Source organism: Zingiber officinale, chromosome 2A (genome assembly GCF_018446385.1).
Source record: "Zingiber officinale cultivar Zhangliang chromosome 2A, Zo_v1.1, whole genome shotgun sequence".
Classification (NCBI taxonomy): Eukaryota; Viridiplantae; Streptophyta; class Magnoliopsida; order Zingiberales; family Zingiberaceae; genus Zingiber; species Zingiber officinale.
In genome coordinates this window covers 111,016,436-111,037,328 of record NC_055988.1, presented here as the reverse complement: position 1 = coordinate 111,037,328, position 20,893 = coordinate 111,016,436, and the positions used below count along the sequence as shown (strand labels likewise).

Genomic DNA, 20,893 nt, shown 5'->3' with positions numbered 1-20,893 from the left:
GTGTCATGATTTGCACAAGACCTAATTTGGCGCATGTTGTCAGTACAGTGAGCAAGTTTTTTTCAAATCCTAGTCGACAACTTTGGGATGCAATCCAATGGATTTTCATATACTTAAAGAATACTATAGATTATGACATCATGTTCTACCAACAACAAGGCGATCCTTCAGTTATATGATATGTGGATGTAGATTATATAAGGATGTGGATGACAAAAAATCTACTACAGGGAATGTATTTACTGTGATGGGAGGACCTATTTGTTGAAAGTTCATGATACAACTTATAATTGGATTGTCCACTACTGAGTCAGAGTACATGATAGTAGCTGAAGTAGTCAAGGAAGCCTTGTAGCTTACAGGGTTAGTCAGAGAACGGGTATTCAACAAGGTGGAATCAAGTTATATTGTGATAGTAAAAGTTTTATCTATTTGACAAAGAATTAGGTGTATCATGTGAGGATCAAACATATTTATGTAAGATTTTACAAGATTAAAGAGCTTATATATTTCAAGAAAATATTATGTGACAAGATTTACACTTCTAAAAATATTACAAATATATTGACAAAATCAGTTATCACAGAAAAATTCAAATATTATTTGAACTTGATCCATTTACCTAGTTGTTCGAGGAAGGCAGTCCGAATTCGACTTTCCCGGTGGAGGTCTTCTGAGATGCTCGTCTTTCTCCAAAGTGAAAATTGTTGAATATATGACTCATATGCTTAGAAGCCAATATAGTCGTGCCCGATGGCACGGTTAGGGCGTGTCAGCTTCTGAGGGTCAAGATGTCGCACCAACATCGTCCCACGCTCGGACACGCCCATGGCACAGGCGTGCCCTGTACTGGAGGGCATCTTTTATAATCCCAAATATAATGTATCTTAAATAAAATTTGAACTCTTACTCTTAGAGAATTCGTCGCATCTTTTAGCTGGCCTAGGATGCTGAATTTATCTATTCATTCTGGTATAAACAACCGTCACATAAACAATTTGAATCGTGAAAGGTACGCATCTTTGTCTATTTATTATAATTGCCACGAGTTGCTCATTTCAATTTAACTAAAATAATTGATCGAATTAATTAAATCCATAAGATCGATTCCATTTATTAAAAAATTCAGTATTTTTTTATTAAAAAAACATCAATTATTTCAATTTAATGGTTTAGTTTCGAATTTAATGGCCGAGTCGCTCCTACCTAGCTCGACCCATTGACCAAGTTAGGCTCAAGATGACACGATCCAAACTTTATCAGATCGTACGAGGCATGACCTATATCGAGCCAAGTCGGATTAGGTCACAAATGACGTAATCTGATTCACGCCTCTGGGCCAACTGTAGGTTCATGTTCAACCATGGCTCATGCCGATTTTTTTCTAAAACTAATAAAAAAATTTAAAAGATGAATTTTTAAAAAATATATAAGTTTTTGTTACAAATTTTAATAAACAAAATTATATGAGAAAAATAGTCAGACTCGACCTTTTAGCCATCCAAGGGATGCTTACCTTCCGTTGTAAGGATGAAAATTAACGTACAAGTTACATGGCCAATCGGAGGCAGGGCAGTTCATAGTTTGTTTCTTTCACTAGTTGATCAGTTTTTTCTATAGTACTTTCCAATCGTACTGCTCACTATCAATAGTGCACGCACAAGAGTGAGATAATTCGGTACCAGTTGGAAATCGATCCTAAGGACAACTCCAATAATTAAAACTCTCAATGATTTTTTTTCAAGATCCCAATATGCCACTAATAAACCATCTACGTCAATACATCAATACGTGTTAATCAGCTTTATTGGACTTTCCACATTTTATCTCACAGGTGGTCCTTCGCATTCAATCAATTCATTATAACCAGATGATTATACTCACGGCATCTCTCATAATTCATTTATAATTTATGTAAAAGAAAGTAAATTTCATAGTCAACTTATAATTGACTGTCAAATAGCTAAAAGACGAAAGAAATTTTTTTTATCTCTCAAAAATTAATCTCTTACCAGTTATCGTATGAGCATCCAGTCAATCCATGTGGCATGTGCCCGTCACAAAGAATGAGTTGTTTTTTAAGGAATGATTAACCATCAGGGTATAAATTGCGTATAAATGGAAAGTTCCAAACCATGCATTCATATTATTTTCTACCTTGTATAGAACTCACAATCGAAAACTTTTATATTTTAAAGTTAAGCATCATCCCCCATTGCCTCTCCCGATATGTATTTTCCATTAATTTTAACAATTTGTAAATATGATTTGGTAAAATTAATTATTAGTGTCCCGTCATTACTTAATATTAAATTAATATAAATCAGCCTAAGTAATACATTATATGAGTTTATAATATATTTCTTAATATTAAAAATTCATAATAGATTTATTAAACGTGCAAAATTCATACCATTGTTCTTTATTCCCGAGTTACCCAAGTTTTTCTGTATGATTCTTACAAGGAAAATGTCTATGATTATTAATGTTAACATCAAAGCCCTTTGTTTGAGGAGCAATTGTCACTTTATTCAAACTCATTTTGTTTTTCTCAAGTATCAAAATGTTCCCACACATTTCATGTGTACTAATAATTTGTTTAGCCTAGTAATAAACAAACCAACCTAAAAGACTTCACGCCAAAAGTCAATTTATATACTCATCAATTATTATATCTACCCATATACTCATCAAGTACTTAATTTTTATATTCATCCTCATGCCTATCAAAAGATAGAATATCCATACCGTACCTATCATTATATTACTATCTACAATTCTATTTTTGTAATATATATATATATATATATATTAAATTCTAAAAAATTAAGGATAATAAAAACAAAGTCATGAGAAGAGTTACTAAATCTCTTATTAAACTCAGACAACACCTTAATGATTAAGCGGGCTAAAATTTCCTTTTCCAATAATATATATATATATATATATATATATATATATATATATATATAACCTGAAAATATTCATATTTGAATAATCGATTATTTAATCGAATCTAAAAATTTTCTCCATGCCGTTCTTCCATTAGGATATCAAACTTTCAATCAAATTCAAAAGAAATTATCATTCCTATTTATCACTCCCATCCTAAACATAAAGACGAGCAGTGATAAGGGCAAACCCATTTATGAACTCACACTCGCTAGCATTCAAACAATATAAAAAACCTACACAATTATATTTCCCAATGATGGGAAGCATACAAAGTGGAGGATGCATACGGTCAGGAAGCTGGGCTAGCTAGCACAATTCTCAAGAACTAAAAGTTCTTATTCGAGCACAATCTTTTCAGAAGCTAAATAAATATATTTGAGATATAGAAGGGAAAAAGAGGAAACCTTCCTGTGCTCACATCACCATGCCACCATCAACGGTAAGTACCTGCAATAGGTCGCAGCCAGTAAATATATGCATGTGTAGAAATGGTGCCCTAAAAAAATAGCAGATGTTAATGATGAAAGATTAAGGGTGCTGTAGAAGTTGAAGAGCAAGTTATAATTTTTAAGGGTCAATTGACGCTGCCCTCTTCAATGGTCAAGTGTACTTTTCTCCTAGCAAGCATGAATAGAAGATTGGATTCTACTTTCACTAGTCCACTAGTAATAGGTTTCATTAAACAGACTAGACGAATTCATGGATAAAAAATTCCAATCTACAATGCTGAAAACATAATTAATGAAATTTAAAAAAAATAAAAATAAACATTTCATTATTCTAACTATGATATTACTTTTTCAAACAATTTTAAAGATAAAAGGTAACCGGGGTTAGAAGATCACTATCCTGATCTTATGAACCTCTCCATATTATTACCTGCCCAGTAATGTAACTCGATGCAGGACTAAGGGCCAAGAACTCCACCAGGCCTGCAACTTCTTCCGGTTGTCCATACCTCCCTGAAGAGAATATCAAATAGTAAACACACTTTTTTTTTCATCTCACAGACATGCAGAGACCATTCTGTATTTAAATCTAGCAAGTGTATTTTCCATACTTGTGAAGGCAATATGATAGTTCGGTATCCAATGAATGAATATTTCAAAACATACATACCCATTGGAATAGTTGCCAAAATCTTTTTCTCGATATCTTCTCCTAGTTTAGCTGTCATATCAGATGCAATGAACCCCGGGGCAACAGCATTCACCTGTTAATTATCACCAAGTTAAAATTCACCTGTTAATTATCACCAATTTAGAATGCACCTGATAATTACAACCAACATAATGCAGCATGCAACTTTACAAAGTTGTGGATTTTGTATTGGCTACTTCAAGTTTCATAACACATTTCCATACAAAGTTTTTGAACTTGCATTTGCAAATGACACTGTAACAGGTAACAGATTTAATTTTTATATCCATTAGGAAAAAAAACAAATACTTAAGCATTTAATATAATATTTTATATTTTAAAGATCTAACTGATATTAAATCTTTAATATGATATATGAAAATCATGGAAGCAGATTCTAAGTGTGCTATATAAAGATTTATACAAAATTAAAGGAATTTTCATTTTTGCCCATATAGCTTTATTGCTTTTACAAAATTGGCCCCTTAGCTTGATTGTGCTTTTACAAAATTGGCCCCTTAATATGATATATACTTGATTGTGATAAGGAAATGTCCCCTAGCTTTATAGCTTTATTGCTTTTACAAAATTTGCCCATTAAGGAAATGCTCCCTTCACTGATAACAGTAACCGAGGGGACATTTCCTTATCACATACACCAACCACAATCAAGCATATGAACACTTCTTGCTAGGTGAAAGGGGTTTTGAACAACCATCTTCCACAATGCCTTTGTGCTTGAGTTAGGGTCATTGAATGACGCATAAAAAAGCAGGCACATATGCTTGATTAGATTCATCCCCATTTTAGCCTCTCTTTGGGCCCGACTGTGACCACATTGAGTATCCATGGATCTCAGGGGACGATTTGAACCTTTCCGCTGCTGCAATCCATCCCTTCATTATCAGGGAAAATAAATTTTGGTGTCGTCAAAGGAAACAATGCTTCCTTCTGAGGGCAATGGATGCAAATTTATATGATGTGGGCACCTCAAGCAATGGGACAAGCCAAAACAATTTGGTAGCTACAGAGGAGTGATGTGCTTAACGATGGCCAGAAGAAGAGGAACAATTGAGATGAGCCACAAAACCACATTCAGGTGGAGTAGCAACAGAGGCCAAAGCTGAACCAGAAATAACCCCATTGTGACTATTAATAATGGAGGCATCTAAAAAATGGATTCTTCCTACCAATATTGATTCAAGTTGAAAACTAAATTACTTATGTTACAGGGTGATAGATGAAATCAAAGTTTTGACCTCAAACATTAAATTTCTCTGTTAGTTTCTATACATGGTAAAAGCCCCATTAGGCATACATTAAGTCGCAGTTAGGGAATCAACAAAGAAAACACTTACGTTGATATTTCTGCTTGCGTATTCTTTTGCAACAGTCTTGGTGAGACCAATCACTCCTGCCTTTGCAGCACTGTAATTAGCTTGGCCTACGTTACCGACTAAACCAACAACAGATGCTATGTTGATGATCCTTCCCTGCTCAATTGAATGATATTTCAATATCTCGAAAAAAAAACTAAAGCATAAATATGCTGCAGCAACAAGATTATTACCCCTCTAAACAAATACATCTACATTATAAAATTGAGATCCAAATTGTTTGTTATGTAAACCAAAATACAGTATAAATATGTGTTCTATTAGAATTTGGAATACTAGTTAATCATTTTAAACATTTTTCCAAAAAATTCTGTCAGTTCCATTGTGATTAAGGTTAATCATTTTTTATATTTGGCAAAGGATTAAGTTATCGGTTTGTATTTGATGTTGGTGCATCAAGTGTGCAGTTTAGTCATGCTGATTGGATTTGGTAATTGGACTCAGAGACAGATATCTTCAAATCAAGAGCAATCAAGTATAAGCAGAGCATGCACTAAGTGGACTTAAGGGCAAATAGCCCAGATCGAGAGGACTCAAGGGTAGGTGACCTGGATCAAGGATGTTCTCAAAGAACTCAAGGACAGGTAACCCAGACCAAGGAGGAGTTGAACATGTGAACCTACCTGAATTGTGATTATATGAATGTAAATGTTGAATTTATTTCAGGTAGTGACGAGTTTTTAAAATGGTATATCAAGACCTAGTATCTAAGGGCTCTAGAGTGGACTGTGAGGTTTTAAGGTCACCTTTTGGTTATCTTAGTAGGCCAAGGCATTTTGCTTGGTCAACCTAACTTGAAAAACCAATTTCCAACAGCTAGTTTGGTTCCTTTAGTTGATCATAGTGGAACGTTTAGTTAACCAACTTCCAACATCTAGTTTGGTTGCTTTAGTTGACCAAAGAGGAACCTTTGGTTAAGGATTAGAGCCTTGGTTTACAAGGCTTTGTGGTTTCTTTGGACACTACGTCATGGATACATCAAACTCTATTATGCCCTTATTCATACTATTAAGTGTTTAAAGCAACCAAGGAGCTCATTCTCATCGATTGAAGATCTCACCCTCAACCCTAGAAGCTCTCTTGGTAACATCTTTCACACCTAGAGCTTAGATATTTTTATTTATAGGATGATAGTTTTCTCTTTTATGTATTTTTTATCTTCTTGAGAGATTTAGAAATCTCAATTGAGAGTTTTGCAAGAATTTAGAGGATAATTTATTCACCCTCCTCTAGCCAATCTTTCTTATCCTATATATTAACATTGTTAATTTTGACTTATGTTTTCGCATGCATTTTTTATATCGCTCCAGCTACCACAATTATATTATCTATGGTTTAAAATATCATAATGACCAAATTGAAATGTATTGTTATAATAAATTATCAAAACTGAATATTATAAATATCATACTAATAAAATATTATGCAATGTCGGATAACAAGTAATGCATCCTAGGTTGTTGTGTCAGTCATGTTGATAAGTATCACGCCGTATTGACATTCGAAACTTCTTGATACACTCCAAAACACTTCAAGATGAATTAATAATGTTTGTTATCCTTTTGTAGCTTGTATTCATATAATACAATGTCAACTCTGTACATGGACACAAAGTTAGAAGTTACGGACATAAAGATCAAAGTTAAGTATATAGTTGTGTTCTCTTCTTTTTTATCTCCTTCCTCTCCAACTCTACACCAACACCACACGATGAAACACAAAATTGTATCATTTCAATCAAAGTCTAAAACTTTAGCACGGTTCGAGATTTTGAAACTTGATATTATCACACATGCATATTTGCTACTAATCTTAATTTGACTTATGTTTAATTGAAAACTTCGTGTCATTTATTCATCCCATCCACCTAAACCATCAACGTTCCAACAATTTTGGCACCATTATTTACTGAAATTTAGGTATATCAAACACTTGATTGGTCTAGTTAGTATTTGAACCAAAGGGAACAGTTGATCTTAGCTAATGCTAAGGATCAACAAAGTAAAAGAACAATCACATTAAATGATTTCCTATTCTTTCTTTCCCTAAGAAATCACAAACTGAGAAATCTTTTTCTATCCATTTCCTCCAAATTCTTTTCTAGCTCTTCCTGTAGCTTTTTCCCTTCCTTGTAATAATCAATTTTATGATATGGTTTAATTAGAAGCAACATTTTGACAACTCAATAACAAGATTTACTTCAGGAAATCCACACTATCTGTGCTAATAACAAATGACTAATCATAAATACGGGTTTTACCAAGCCAACAGCTCATATAGATACAAATCCAATCCTCCAAGTTAAATACTATTTAATGACTTAGCTAATTGGTAACCAACTGCAATATATATATATATATATATATATATATATATATATATATATATATATATAGAGAGAGAGAGAGAGAGAGAGAGAGAGAGAGTACCTTTTTCTTCTTCATCATAATTTTCGCCGCTGCCTGCAGGAAAAATGTCATCATGGTGAAATAAGTATTCATCATAAAAGATTGCAAGATAATAAGATATGAAAATGCATGCCTGTGTACAAAGGAAGACACCAGTAAGATTCAGGTCAATGACTTCCTGCCATTGTGATTTTTTCATTCTCATCAACAGTGTGTCTCGTGTAATACCTGAAAATATTTGGTCTTCATTAGCTTACATTACAACAAGACAAGATGAAAATAAGTACAATTCCAGACACCTGCATTGTTAACTAAAATGTCAACTGTTCCCCAAGCATCTACTGCCTAGAAAAATTGCACATGCAATAAAATCAGTCAAAGTTGTAATTGTAAGAAGCCAGATCTATGCAATCTTCATTACTAACAGTTTTGATCATGGATTCCACATCCTCTTCTTTTGAAACATCTCCTCCATAAGTGAGAGCTTGACCTCCTAAAGCCTCAATCTGCATAAATCATTTTAAGTTAACTCCTTGTCTAGGATTTGCCAACATAGAAAATAATGCAAACGAACAAACTGACATCATTTTTACAAAATGTCATAAAACTAGGTCACTTGAAGGTTTATGAAGATTGTATTTAGGCAAGACCTTAATGACTGTACAGCTGTCCCTAATCACAGAAAGAAGTGATGCATTCATGAGGTAAGAATTTCCCAAAGCCTCAACTATCATATTTTACAGATGGTATTGATCTATAGTTACCAGTCAGATTCCTGCTGACATATTTCCTAGCTGATAAGCCAACTATAAAATATAAAATTTTCCCATTGGTATTCCATACTATGTTTTGCTATAGTATAGTGTGGTACATGGTGTTAGAATGGTTTGTGAATTCTCTTTAGACAATCACGTCACTTTTAGTGTTGTGAGATTCAAATAAAAAAAGATTTATGGTTACATAATCTTTAGATATAAATTATGATCCAGGACAGAATCAAAATATTTAAGCATTGTTTGGAAAGGCATCCCAAACTCCTAAGAATTTTTCTTTCTAGCTAAAAGAAAATTGACGTAATGTTTTTGCAAATTCTAGTGAACCTCTCAAAATATATGTGCCTTGAATGGAGAGGTCAATGTTGCATCTTGTAAGGGCACAAGGCTCCCCCATCCATAGCAAATTTGGGATTAAAGTTGCGTTCAAGGTGATGGGCCCCTATTTAACTAGTTCCTTTTTCACCATTGATTTACATCAAGATATCAAGATATTGTCTACTTTGGTTGAGGGAACTAACAGTTTTCAATTTTTGTCCTTTTCTAGAATGAAAAGTGTTTCGCCTTTGAACCTAACAAAGGTATGTGGTTCTTCAAACCCAACATTGACAAAGGAGGCCACCTCAAACACAACAAAGAAAGATAAAATAGAAAAACCTAGCTCACTGATATTGTAACTTCATTAGAAAAGATATGCTTCAGAAAAGCACAAATAAAAACATGAAAATGTAAATAATTTCGAGCATACTTCTTTGGAGACTTCTTCAGCTTCCTTGGACGATCTTGCATAATTCACCAGAACCTGAAATGCCATGTGAGGCTTAAAGGTGATTAAAATTCAGGATAGCTCTCCAGAAGTAGAGCTACAATATGACCTTGTGCATACAACAACAATCAAGCCTTATTCCACTAGGTGGGATCGGTATATGACCTTGTGCATATTTCAAAATAATTAGATATATTTCAAAATAATTAGACATTTATCGCACTGGTAACTCAGATATTCTAAGTGAACCCACTAATGTAACAAGTGAGTTGAATAAAAGAAGAACCAATTTCCAAACAAATAGAAAAGAGACCATTCATGTTTATCAATACTCAATCAAGTTATTGGTTACAGATCATTACTCCCAAATGTTGAGAGTGTTGCAAATTTAAATCAAGTGAAATTCTAAAGTACAGAAAGATTTCACCAAGCATCAGAATTAGATATGAGGTTCAGGAAGTCATGGATTTAATTGATTAATTGCCTCATTTGTAAGTACATGTATTCTCTCTTATTACTAGAGTTAAAATTTTTACAAAAAAAAAAAAAAAAGAAAAGGAATTCAGTTGAAATGCACAGTGGTGAAAGCTTAGTTCAAATATACCCATAAACAACTTTGAAGGACCATAAAAATGCTCATTCATTGTGATGCTTCCTGAACTTATAAATCAAGAAATGACCATGAAATTATGTTGCGAATTTGTACATGTATCTAGAATTATTTTTTTAAGAAAAGTAAAAGCAAGGTTTTAACAATTCATTTTCCCATCCTTATTTCAGCTCCAATCAATATTTGTTGGAATTATGTTGGAATCAGGGATCCTAGTATTTGTTGCTCCCCAAGATATGTTGACTCACATTAAAAGAGGAAAAAGGAAAGCAAGCATAATGATTGGATAATTATTTACTACAGAAGAACTTTGGCCTTTTTTCTCAAATTATGCACATCCTTTATCAACAGACCTTGCAACCAGCCTTGCCCAGAGCTAAGGCTATCGCTTTCCCTATACCCCTAGATGCTCCAGTAACAATAACAACAGGCGCCTCCACTTTCTGAGCCTCTTCAGTAATTGGTTGTTCAATAGCTGCAACCTGAGTTCTTAAACCTGTGAATGTAATAAACGGGTGAACAAAAGATACAAACATGTTTGGTGCCAAGAAAAGAAAAATAAGACTTTAATGGAGAAGCTTAACATGATTAATAAACCTGTTAGTATTTACCAGCTAACAAACACTTGAGATGAGAAACAAAACTCTCACGTGATGACAATAGAGCTGATGGGAGACATATGAATGCTGAAATCGTATCAACAAAGTACCAAAAATCGCTTAACAGATGACAATGGAATTCTAATGGGTAAATGTAATGGGAGACATAAGAAGGCTAAAATCATATCAACAAAGAAACTAGTTGCAGTTCTTTATTAAAATAAAAAATAATAGAAGAGAATGCAATGCAGGAACCACAATTTGTTGCAAGCAAGGAAAGTTCAAACTCAATCTGGACCCACAATTTCCATGGTTCGACCTATAGAAGCTTTAAGAATTATTTAATTGTGAACTAATCATCAATACCTTACATTGCCAAAAACATCCATACTATATGTTATACGGTTAATGCTAAAAATAGTAAGACAATTTCAACAATCAACATATAAGCTCAATATCTTGGTTCTATACATTAAGGTAACAGTCTCTTAAGTAGGACAACAATCAGTTTGTAGGTGTTTGCCCCAAATAGATCAGGGGATGCTTCAGCTCTTTTGATAATTAGATGGGGCTAGCTCAAGCTCGAATAAGTAACAGATAAGATGGCTACCAAGTTGGGAAACACTGATATAGTTTACTCAGCTGCATGTGACATAAGGAATGGCCTAGTGTTGTTAAGGTCTGTCCAAAATCATTTGGCTTGTTCACATAATTACATGATTGGAATGAAAGTAATAGGAAATGATGAAATTACTTGGACACAGCTGGAGTTGGTTGAGGAATGAGAACAAGAAGCGACAAAAACACATCAATAAAGGCACAAGTATCCGCAAGTTTAAATGTAAAAGAAAAAAAGGAAGCCGGTGTAGTTATACTACAGGAGGCGCTTATTGCAAAAATTACATTCATTCCCTACATTGTTTATTTCTTCACTGCTTACCAAATGTAATGTAATTACAGGCTAGAGCATGATGACATACCATAAGGATAGCACTATAGCAGGAAGTTCTTGCCATAAGGTTTGAGATTAACCCAAGATCATTTTTTTTTCTGCAACTACATATTCTTCACTTGCACAAATAATTTGAGAAGTGTTGAAGCCTTAAAATAGCGTATCATCATCTTTAAAGTTGCAGTTTTACCATTACTATTTATGAGTAATATGCTAACTTGACTTGCCAACTAGTAGTGTACCATCTCTGACAAATTCTACAACGACAAAAAATAGGATGTTTAAATGTTGTGGTCGCATATAGAAAAGCAGGGTAACCAAAGCAACATACTACCACCAACCCCGTCTAGTTGTAAGCACTGAAAATTGGAAATTTTCCAGATAATGGTTCCAATGACATACAATCGGTGGTACATTACCAAGTTCGACCAGTACCAATATAATAGTAGTAACTTAGACCAATAATAACATAGAGCCTTCCCGTGCCTCTTCCATGACACTAATCTAGTCGCTCAAACATGCTGTTCTTTGGATCAATCCGTCTTGCTAACAAAAGAATTTAAAGGAATTTAAAGGCTCAAGAGAATTACCAGAGAAGGGGGCGACGCCATCAGATCTGATCCCGGATCTGAGTATAAGTGGTCTGGAAAAGGAGCGGCGCCCGACGATCGTGAAGAAGCTCTGAAGCGGTGCGGACGGCCGAGGGGCAGCGGATTTGACGGGGATCAAAGCAGGGCCGGTGAAAGAAATGGAAGAAGACGCCATTGTGAATCTGAAGCAGGAGAAGGGCAGAAGAGGAGGAGTCGCCGATAGGTCGCTTCGAGAAGCCGAGCAGAGGGTCGAAGAAATAGGAGAGAATTGGATTTCTTGGAAACTCCGAAGACAAGAGGGGCGGCGAAATCGATGCAATTAGAGTTTGCCCATGTATTGCAAAAATAATACTTCGCCCATTTGATCTAAGTTAAAATAAAAAATACTAATAATAACTAAAATAATTCTGAAAGAAAATAAAGCGAATAAACTCTAATTCTAAACGTTGAAAATTTAAGTATAAATCTAAATCCTAATTCTAAATATTGAAAAAAATAATAATGACTAAAATAATGTATTATTTTTGATCTTGTCAGAAATTTAAGAAGATGGTTAGTTGGAAATATGACTCTAGTATTAACTGGAAGAAGATTTTATGTTGTCTTGTAAAATCAGGAGCGTTAATACTGGATCAAGAAAAGGATTCCAGCGTTAGCCCTCCAACACTCAAATCAATCTTCGATTGGGGAGGAAAGAATAGTAGTAGTGAACAGTAACAAAGAGCGTGTAGAATAATGAAACATCGTATACCTCCACCTATAGATGGAGATCCCCTTTTATAATGTCACTGTAACGTTTGTACACACATCCCAAAGCATATACATATTTTCCAAAGTTTATTAGGAAAAAAACAAATCAAAAAATATCCCTGACACCTTTCCTAAACGAACACGAAAATTTCTAATGTGACAGATTAGAAACTTCTAAAGGACGATTTTCCTACAAGACATTTTCTGTTGTCAGCGGTACAAACTTTCAAAATAGTACGATAAGATATATATATGGGTCCTGTTGTAGGCTGACCAAGGGCCACTTGGTCGGGACGTCATCAGTTCGGTCATGCTGAATGGAGCTATCGGCCTGTTCTTCACTCGACTTTACTGTTGTCAGAGAGGTGTATTACATTCAATCGAACAGAAGGTCTGATCGCCCAAGGTGGTGGACTGGATAAGTTAGTATTTAGCTCTTAATCTCGACTATAAGTGCGAAGGACGGCCGCCTGACCCTTCACGTTCGACTGACTCTTAGGGCTCGTTCGACCAACTTTGCCTGATCCGCACTCCACGGTTTCATAGCCCACCCAACCCTATGATTTTAAGTGTTTGACTTTGACCTCCACGTTAGTCGGTCTTCACTGCTTTTAACATCCATTAAATATTAGTGGTTTTGGATTTATATAGTATATTAAAATGTTTGAGCACTAACTTTGGAGTCACAATAGCCAACTTCCTTCCTAAATTTTATAATGTCTTTGATATGTATATTAGTGTAGTTTTATCACACCAACACTTCACTCTTACTTCATTGTATGTTACATTTGACAATGATGAAGAGATTTTTAATAATGAATTTTGTTTCATCTTCATTTGATTTTAGTTTAACAATTTAAAATTTTGATTATGTTTTAGTTTAGTGAGGGTGGTGGAATGAATTTTTGGATGATTATCTCTTTCGAAATTTTTATTTTTCTATTGTTTAGATAAGTGTATGTATAAATTTTGTGAGGGTTTGATCAAATGATCATTTAGATTTTGTGAGGGCTCTCTTTTTTATTCTCTTTCAGGATTATATTAGTCATTACTATTTTTTTATTTTGACTTAAGTAAAATAGATTAAGTGTTATTTTTTAAATATAAGGGATAAACTATAACCGGATAGAAAACACAGGGCTTCAAGTTTTTTAACCTATAAATAATGATTAAACAGTTATAAATAACTATAACAAATATTGTTTTTAAAGAGATATTGGTTTATATGGCTATTTTTTATTTAAATTTAATTAAATATTAATATATTATATAATTTTTTAAAAAATATATATATTAGAGTACTATATTTGTATGTATTTTTAGTCAAATGGAGAAACTATCTTTTAAACCTTTAGTAATAAAATGAAGGAACACTCTTCAAATAACGTAAATTATAAGATTGAAATAGGACCTCTTGGAGAGACCTTTTGTAATTAATTTTATTTAATGCGATGAAAATATGAGTCCTCTTTCAATAGCAGCGTCCGATATATTTATCTGTTCACTAAAATTTATATGGTAATAATTGCGAATATGTATCTATTGTAATTCTGTAGATTTTATAACTATTATAATATAAATTTAGAAACTATTCCAAAATTGTAGCTGCTACAATGTCTGGTCTAACCATATTGTAGTAGAAACGATTCCATAGTTACTACAATATTCTTATATTAGCATAGTATAACAGCTACAATACAATAATTGCTACAACGTGCTTAGACAGATGAACATGTTATAACAATTATAAAATCATAACTGCTATAACGTTCTTAGATCGACATATTGTAACAGCTACGGAATCGTAGCTGTTACAACATGCTTAGACCAACACTAGCACGTTAATCTCATTTTATTGTTCAAAATTAATATTGTAATGTATTACTAAGATATTAAGTATTTGTTTACATAATTAAATGGCGTCTAGTACTCTAATCTCCCTTAAAAGATCTACTTTTTGTGCAAATCATAACAAATTAGAATAGAAAAGTAACATCCTCTAGTTTAAGTCATTCATATTATAACTAGAATCAAATAAGCGACTGATGGAGTTGATAAGTAGAATCTCATTTGCTTGGGCATAGACATACCATAAAATGCAAACATCAAAGACCTTATACAAAATATGTTGACAATTGGGACTATCATGCTAAGTGTTTCAACTTTCAAAATTAGAAGATTAGATTCACAAGAAAAGATGTTGCATTAATTCTAGGACTTTCATATCATGGCAATGAAGTCCCTTTGCATTTGGATGTCGCCTCCACCCCACTCTACCTTCAACATTCCATACATCGGGGACTATTCAAAGAATGAAGTAAAGAACAAGTTGATCAACATCAACAAACAACCAGAACTATCTCCTAAATCTGATATTTTATTTTGTCAACTTGTTATTTGTATTTTTTTCATATGCATGTTATTTACTACTACTAGCAGTGTATTTAGACTGCCAATAAATTCACTACTTGATTGTGTAGATAACTTTAAAAATTTAGGTAGATTAATTGGTATAAAACTGTATATGACTATATCACCCCGCAGATAGAGGATATTGGTGTGATGCACTCACTGAGGCCCAAGCTACCGGGCCTTGAGAGAGATCAAACTCCAATGCTAAAAGTATTTACACACCTACTTGCTATAAGTTATTAAATTTTACTATATTTTCATTAATTCAAAATTTATAATCATACTTATATTGTATTGTAAATTTGGACGTGTGGACATGTTAGAATCATAGAGCAAGAACTTTGCCCTTCCAAGAATATGCTGATGGAACTGAACAATCTCATGTGTATCTACAATAAAGACCATGATTGGTGAGTTGCTCTCATAAAAAATAATAGCAACTTTGGTTCCATTAGATTTAGAGGAATATTTTCTATCAATTGATTTCCTAGAAGATGTGAAAGGCAAATTAATGATCAAATTACATATAACTTTGTTGATGTGTCTTTTCCTAAGCAAGAACAGGATGTTCAGAAAGAGCATGTAATAGAGGATGTTCATATTCAAGTTGCAGACGATGTTCAGGAGCAAGTTGAATGTCAATGTTGCAACATAAAAGATTATCAACTTACTGAGATACGAACTTTGGTTGCTGAGTTGAGAAAGTATATTAAACAAAATGATACAAAAAGAAGGGAATTCCATGATTTACTAGATATGAGTGTCATTAATGCTAACATTAGCATTGTTGAGAAGGACAAACCTATAGGTGAAAAAGATAGAATTTTAGCTGTAAAAGATGCAATCATAGCTAAACAAAAAAAAGTAAAATTATATAGCTCCAAAGATTACTGCAGAACAATGTATCAGAAGAGCAACCAACAACCCTTACCCTGGATAAAGAGGTCATAGTGTCTATTATGCTAACACATATAAGAATAAAGAGTTGTGCTAGAAAGAGTATTGGGTCAATACCCACAAAATTTGAAAAAGCCCTCAAAAGAAAAAAAATTGCTAGAAAATAAATAAATAAGGGGAAAGAGAAAGACAAAGAGTTGTTAAGCATGAAGATCCATAAGCCTTTATCCCATCAAAAAATGAAACCATAGTTTCATCAAATCAACAAATCAAATTTGTTGAGATCCAAAAGCTCAAACCAAAATATTGAAAGTAGGATTGATTGTAGTTAGTTCTTATTATTGTTAATTCTTAATGACATGTTTGTCTACGTATTTGTTCAACAAGCGAAGATATGTTTTAAGAAGAATAAAGATGTTGTGGTAGCAGATGTATTATTGAAGCTTAGTCAATTAAAGTGAGTAAGTTGGTAGCATAGTTATATAAATATGTAAAACAATGATGATTAATTTGTTGAAGTTTCAATAAGTATGTATTAAAAAAAGAATAATATTATTTTCATCTTTTTCATGTTGTATGGACAATAATACATTTGAATGTTAATTTACTATCAACACCAAAAATAGTTGAATGTTAAAATTACTATCAAGATTCATAGCATTTAATGTAATTTTCATAGCTGCTATAATGGTAGTAGTTGTGAATATTATTCAATTATAATAATAGTGATAATTTATTGTTATGTTTTTATTTATTTATGTAGACTTATAGTGCTTCCAGCATGATCTAACTTTGTTTTCTCATTAGAGTTAGAATTTTTCATGATAATATTTAATTGGACTCAGTACACCCATAACAATTGTATAAATGCATATTTTGTAATTATAGCAAATAAAGTCAAAACCTCTAACGCATCATACTATCCATTCATATTTTGTAGGGTTGGATTTAAGATAAGTATTTGACTACCTAAGCTAATTTTATTTATTTTTTCTTGAAATTAGTCCACTAAAAAGTATTTTTGTTTAAATAGGATATGTTTTCAATAATGCATACCGACACATTATACTAAACTATGGAAAGTAATAAAGATAAGACCATTAGATATATCTTCGATCTTTTTAATAATGAAGATGGTCACTCGTATCGATTAGTCATAGACTTGAATGAAGTTCAAATAATTCATTATAACTCACTTGGCGCTACAGAAAATTACATTGTTATATTTGAGAAAACAATAAGTATTAAGTTCTATATTATATTATAATAAGATTTTGATATGTATTGATTACTAATATAATTTATGTGTAAGTGAAGTTTTTTAAGAGTCTCAACTGGTCATACTTTCATAAATGATATCGAGGTTTAGTACCTATTTTTGATAGGGAGTTTGAAACTATTAAAGTAAATGTCTCTACGCAAAATAAATCGTAAGTATTTGTTTATGTATATTGATTGCAATTAGATTCTTACAAGTTAAAAAAAAATTACTAGTTAGATTGTACCTTTTTTTTTGATGTGCAATATGGAGAATTTAATATTTTTAGAGATCAACTGAATTTACATGATCTAAAATGAAAGTTTATAGGTTTAGAGTTGGTTATAAAATTATGACAGATAAAAATTGGAAGTCTGTGTTTATGTGATGTTGTTTTCTATATAATATCAATGACAAAATTCAAATTGTATATTTGTATTAAAAAAAGTGTGATATGATGTTGTTCCCATGATATTGATTTAGTTGGATTAAATTTTAAGTTTGTATTTGTACAATCACAATGTAGCAGCTATGAGTCCGTAGCTGTTACAATATGAAGTCTATATTGTAGCAGCTACAAAATCATAGATGGTACAATGTGGTGCCCTGATAGTGTTCAATTATGTTGTAGCAATTACGAGTCCATAACTGCTACAACATTAAGTCTGTGTTATATCCACTATGGATCATAATTGCTACAACGTAGTCCTCTGATAGTGTTCAATCATCTTATAACATCTACGAGTTCGTAGCTACTATAATGTGGTCCCCTAATAGTGTTCAATTACATTGTAGCAACTATTAGTCCGTAGCTACTACAACATTAAGTCTATTTGTAGTAACTATAGAGTCGTAGCTGCTACAATGTGGTCCCCTAATAGTGTTCAATTACGTTATAGTAACTATGAGTCTATAGCTGCTACAACATTAAGTCTGTGTTATAGTAGTTACAGAACCATAACTGCTACAATGTGATCCCTTGATATTGTTTAATCACATTGTAGCAACTACAAGTCCGTAGTTGCTACAACATTAAGTTTGTGTTGTAGTAGTTACGGAATCATAGCTTCTATAAAGTGGTCCCTTGATAGTTTCAAATCACATTATAGTAGATACGCACTTATAGCTGCTACAACATTAAGTCTGTGTTATAGCAATTATGAAACCGTAGCTGCTATAACGTAGTGCTCTGATAGTGTTCAATCACGTTGTAGCAGATATGAATTTTTAGCTGCTATAAAGTGGTCATAATTTGTTCATTATGTTGTAGAAGTTATGAGTCTCTAGCTGTTACAACGTGGTCTTGATTAACTAAATTTAACCAATTCCTCCCTTGCATTAATGGGCTATAGCTTCGGAAATGATGTTTCAACTCCTTGAATTAAATTTCACCAACTCCTCTCTTGCATTTAATAGGCTATAACTCTGGAATTGATGAGATCCACATCATTAAAGAATATATCCAAGCATATGTTGACCCTTCGCCTTCAGATCATGGTGCAAGACTCTTTGCAAATCATGGTGCATTTAAATCACCTAAAACCATGACCTTCTTCTGGTGCTCTGATATTGCTCAATGATTTGAATTTTGATACTTCTATGGGGTCTTGGGAAGACTCTTCCCCCTCTATGCCTCCGAACATCTTAGCAAGTCCTTCTACATAGTGGTTCCTCAGTGAGATCAAGTGGTGAGAGAGTTGAAGGTTGCCCTTCAATCACTAGAAAAGACTCATGCCACACTTGCCAAGCTGAATGAGTAAGCGATAAAGGTTATTAAAGCTATAAAAGAGGTCATCGATCTGTTGGAAAGACCATAGGATCATTTTGTTGATTTTCCTTTTGGTTTATATTATAACGACTGATCCTATCCGAAAGCGGAGAAGATGGTAGGTTGGGAACATGACTTTACGATTGACTCAATGAAGACTCCGCGATATCCTATAAAACCAAGAGCGTTAGTGCTCGGCGTAGAAAGGTTACTCGGCGTTGGCCCTCCGATGCTCAAGTCAGTTCTCGATTTAGTGGAGGATAGTAGAAAAATTGTAGCAGTGAGCATGTTGAATAGTAAAGTATCACATACCCTCTTGGATGAGAACCCCCCTTTTATAGTTACTGTAGCATTTGTGCACGCATCTCAAAGTGTATGCACATTTTCTAAAATATCATAGGAAAAGATAAGTCAAAAAGTATCTCCGACACCTTTCCTTAAGCGAGCATATAAATCTTTGATGTAACAGGCTGGAAACTTCTAAAGTACAATTTACATGTTGGGCATGCTCTGTTGTCAGCATAAACTTCCAAAAGGATACGGTGAGATATGCCTATGGGTCCCATTATAGGCCGACCAGATGCCGCTCAGCTGGGACATCACCATATCAGCCCGTACAGAGTAATGCTTCTAACATGTCCTTCACTCGGTTGTCTGGTTGTCGAGGGGCTGCCTGTCGTTCAACCGAACATGAGGTCCACTCGACAGGGACGGTGGGTCGGGAAGCTTACTGTTTGTCTCTTAACCCCAGTCGTAACTTTTTGGAGGATGGGCATTCAGGCCGTCACGCCGGATTGACATTGGAGGCTTATTCGGCCAACTTCGCCTGATTTGTGGTCCTAAGCTTTTGGCTGTTTTAACTTTAACCTCCACATTCGCCACTCTTCCCTGCTTTGACCCCTCTTTGGTGAGGCCCCTCTTCTATTGGTGCAATTTTCCTAGGTTAAGGTTGACCAAGTTGACTAAGATTGAATTAGTTCAAGCTTGAGTTGTAATATGTGTGTTTCGATGTTTGACAAAATATAAAGATTGTTTTGACAATGTATGGAGATTGAAGGAGCAATCGTTCATTTAGGGAGATTGGTCAAGGTTGACCAGTTTAATGTGAAGAAAAGTTAAGTAGGTCAAAGTCGATAGATACTTGACTGGGAAGTCCAATGGGAAGGTTGACATAAGATGAAAATCTAAGTGGGTCAGTCTTGACTGGGCACTTGGTAGGAAATCCTGGTGAGTGAAGCCAGGTGAAAGCCCTAGTGAGTGAAGTTAGGCAGATGGAAAATCCTGGTAAGTGAAGTCAGGTGAAAGCCCTAGTGAGTGAAGCTAGGCAGATGGAAATCCTGGTAAGTGAAGCAAGGTGAAAGTCCTAATGATTGAAGCTAGGCAGTAAGGAAGTCCTGGTGAGTGAAGCTAGGCATGTGGAAATCCAGGTGAGTCCAAGAGTACCAGACACTTGGTATGGAGAGAAAAGTCCAAGTGGATCCAAGGATTAACCGAGCACTTAGTGAGGAAGTCCCAACAGGTTAAGGTTGACCGGATGTTGATTTTAAGAACCCTAGACTTAAGTTAAGTAAGTTAGGATTGGTCAAGGTGCTTCGCAGCCAGCTCCAGCTTTGCACCC

General features: G+C 33.9%; 1 protein-coding gene across 1 annotated transcript; it reads right to left on the bottom strand.

The window, feature by feature from the left end:
• Nucleotides 1-3,051: 3,051 nt before the first annotated feature.
• Nucleotides 3,052-12,522, bottom strand: LOC122041929 (3-oxoacyl-[acyl-carrier-protein] reductase 4-like). Its single transcript, XM_042601820.1, has 11 exons — nucleotides 12,191-12,522; nucleotides 10,403-10,545; nucleotides 9,422-9,475; nucleotides 8,326-8,406; nucleotides 8,200-8,245; nucleotides 8,034-8,128; nucleotides 7,922-7,954; nucleotides 5,454-5,588; nucleotides 4,075-4,168; nucleotides 3,835-3,917; nucleotides 3,052-3,402 (listed from the first exon to the last, which is right to left on the bottom strand). The coding sequence occupies exons 1-11, from the start codon at nucleotides 12,363-12,365 to the stop codon at nucleotides 3,370-3,372; spliced, it is 972 nt and encodes a 323-aa protein (XP_042457754.1). The 5' UTR covers nucleotides 12,366-12,522; the 3' UTR covers nucleotides 3,052-3,369.
• Between the last annotated feature and the right edge of the window lie 8,371 nt (nucleotides 12,523-20,893).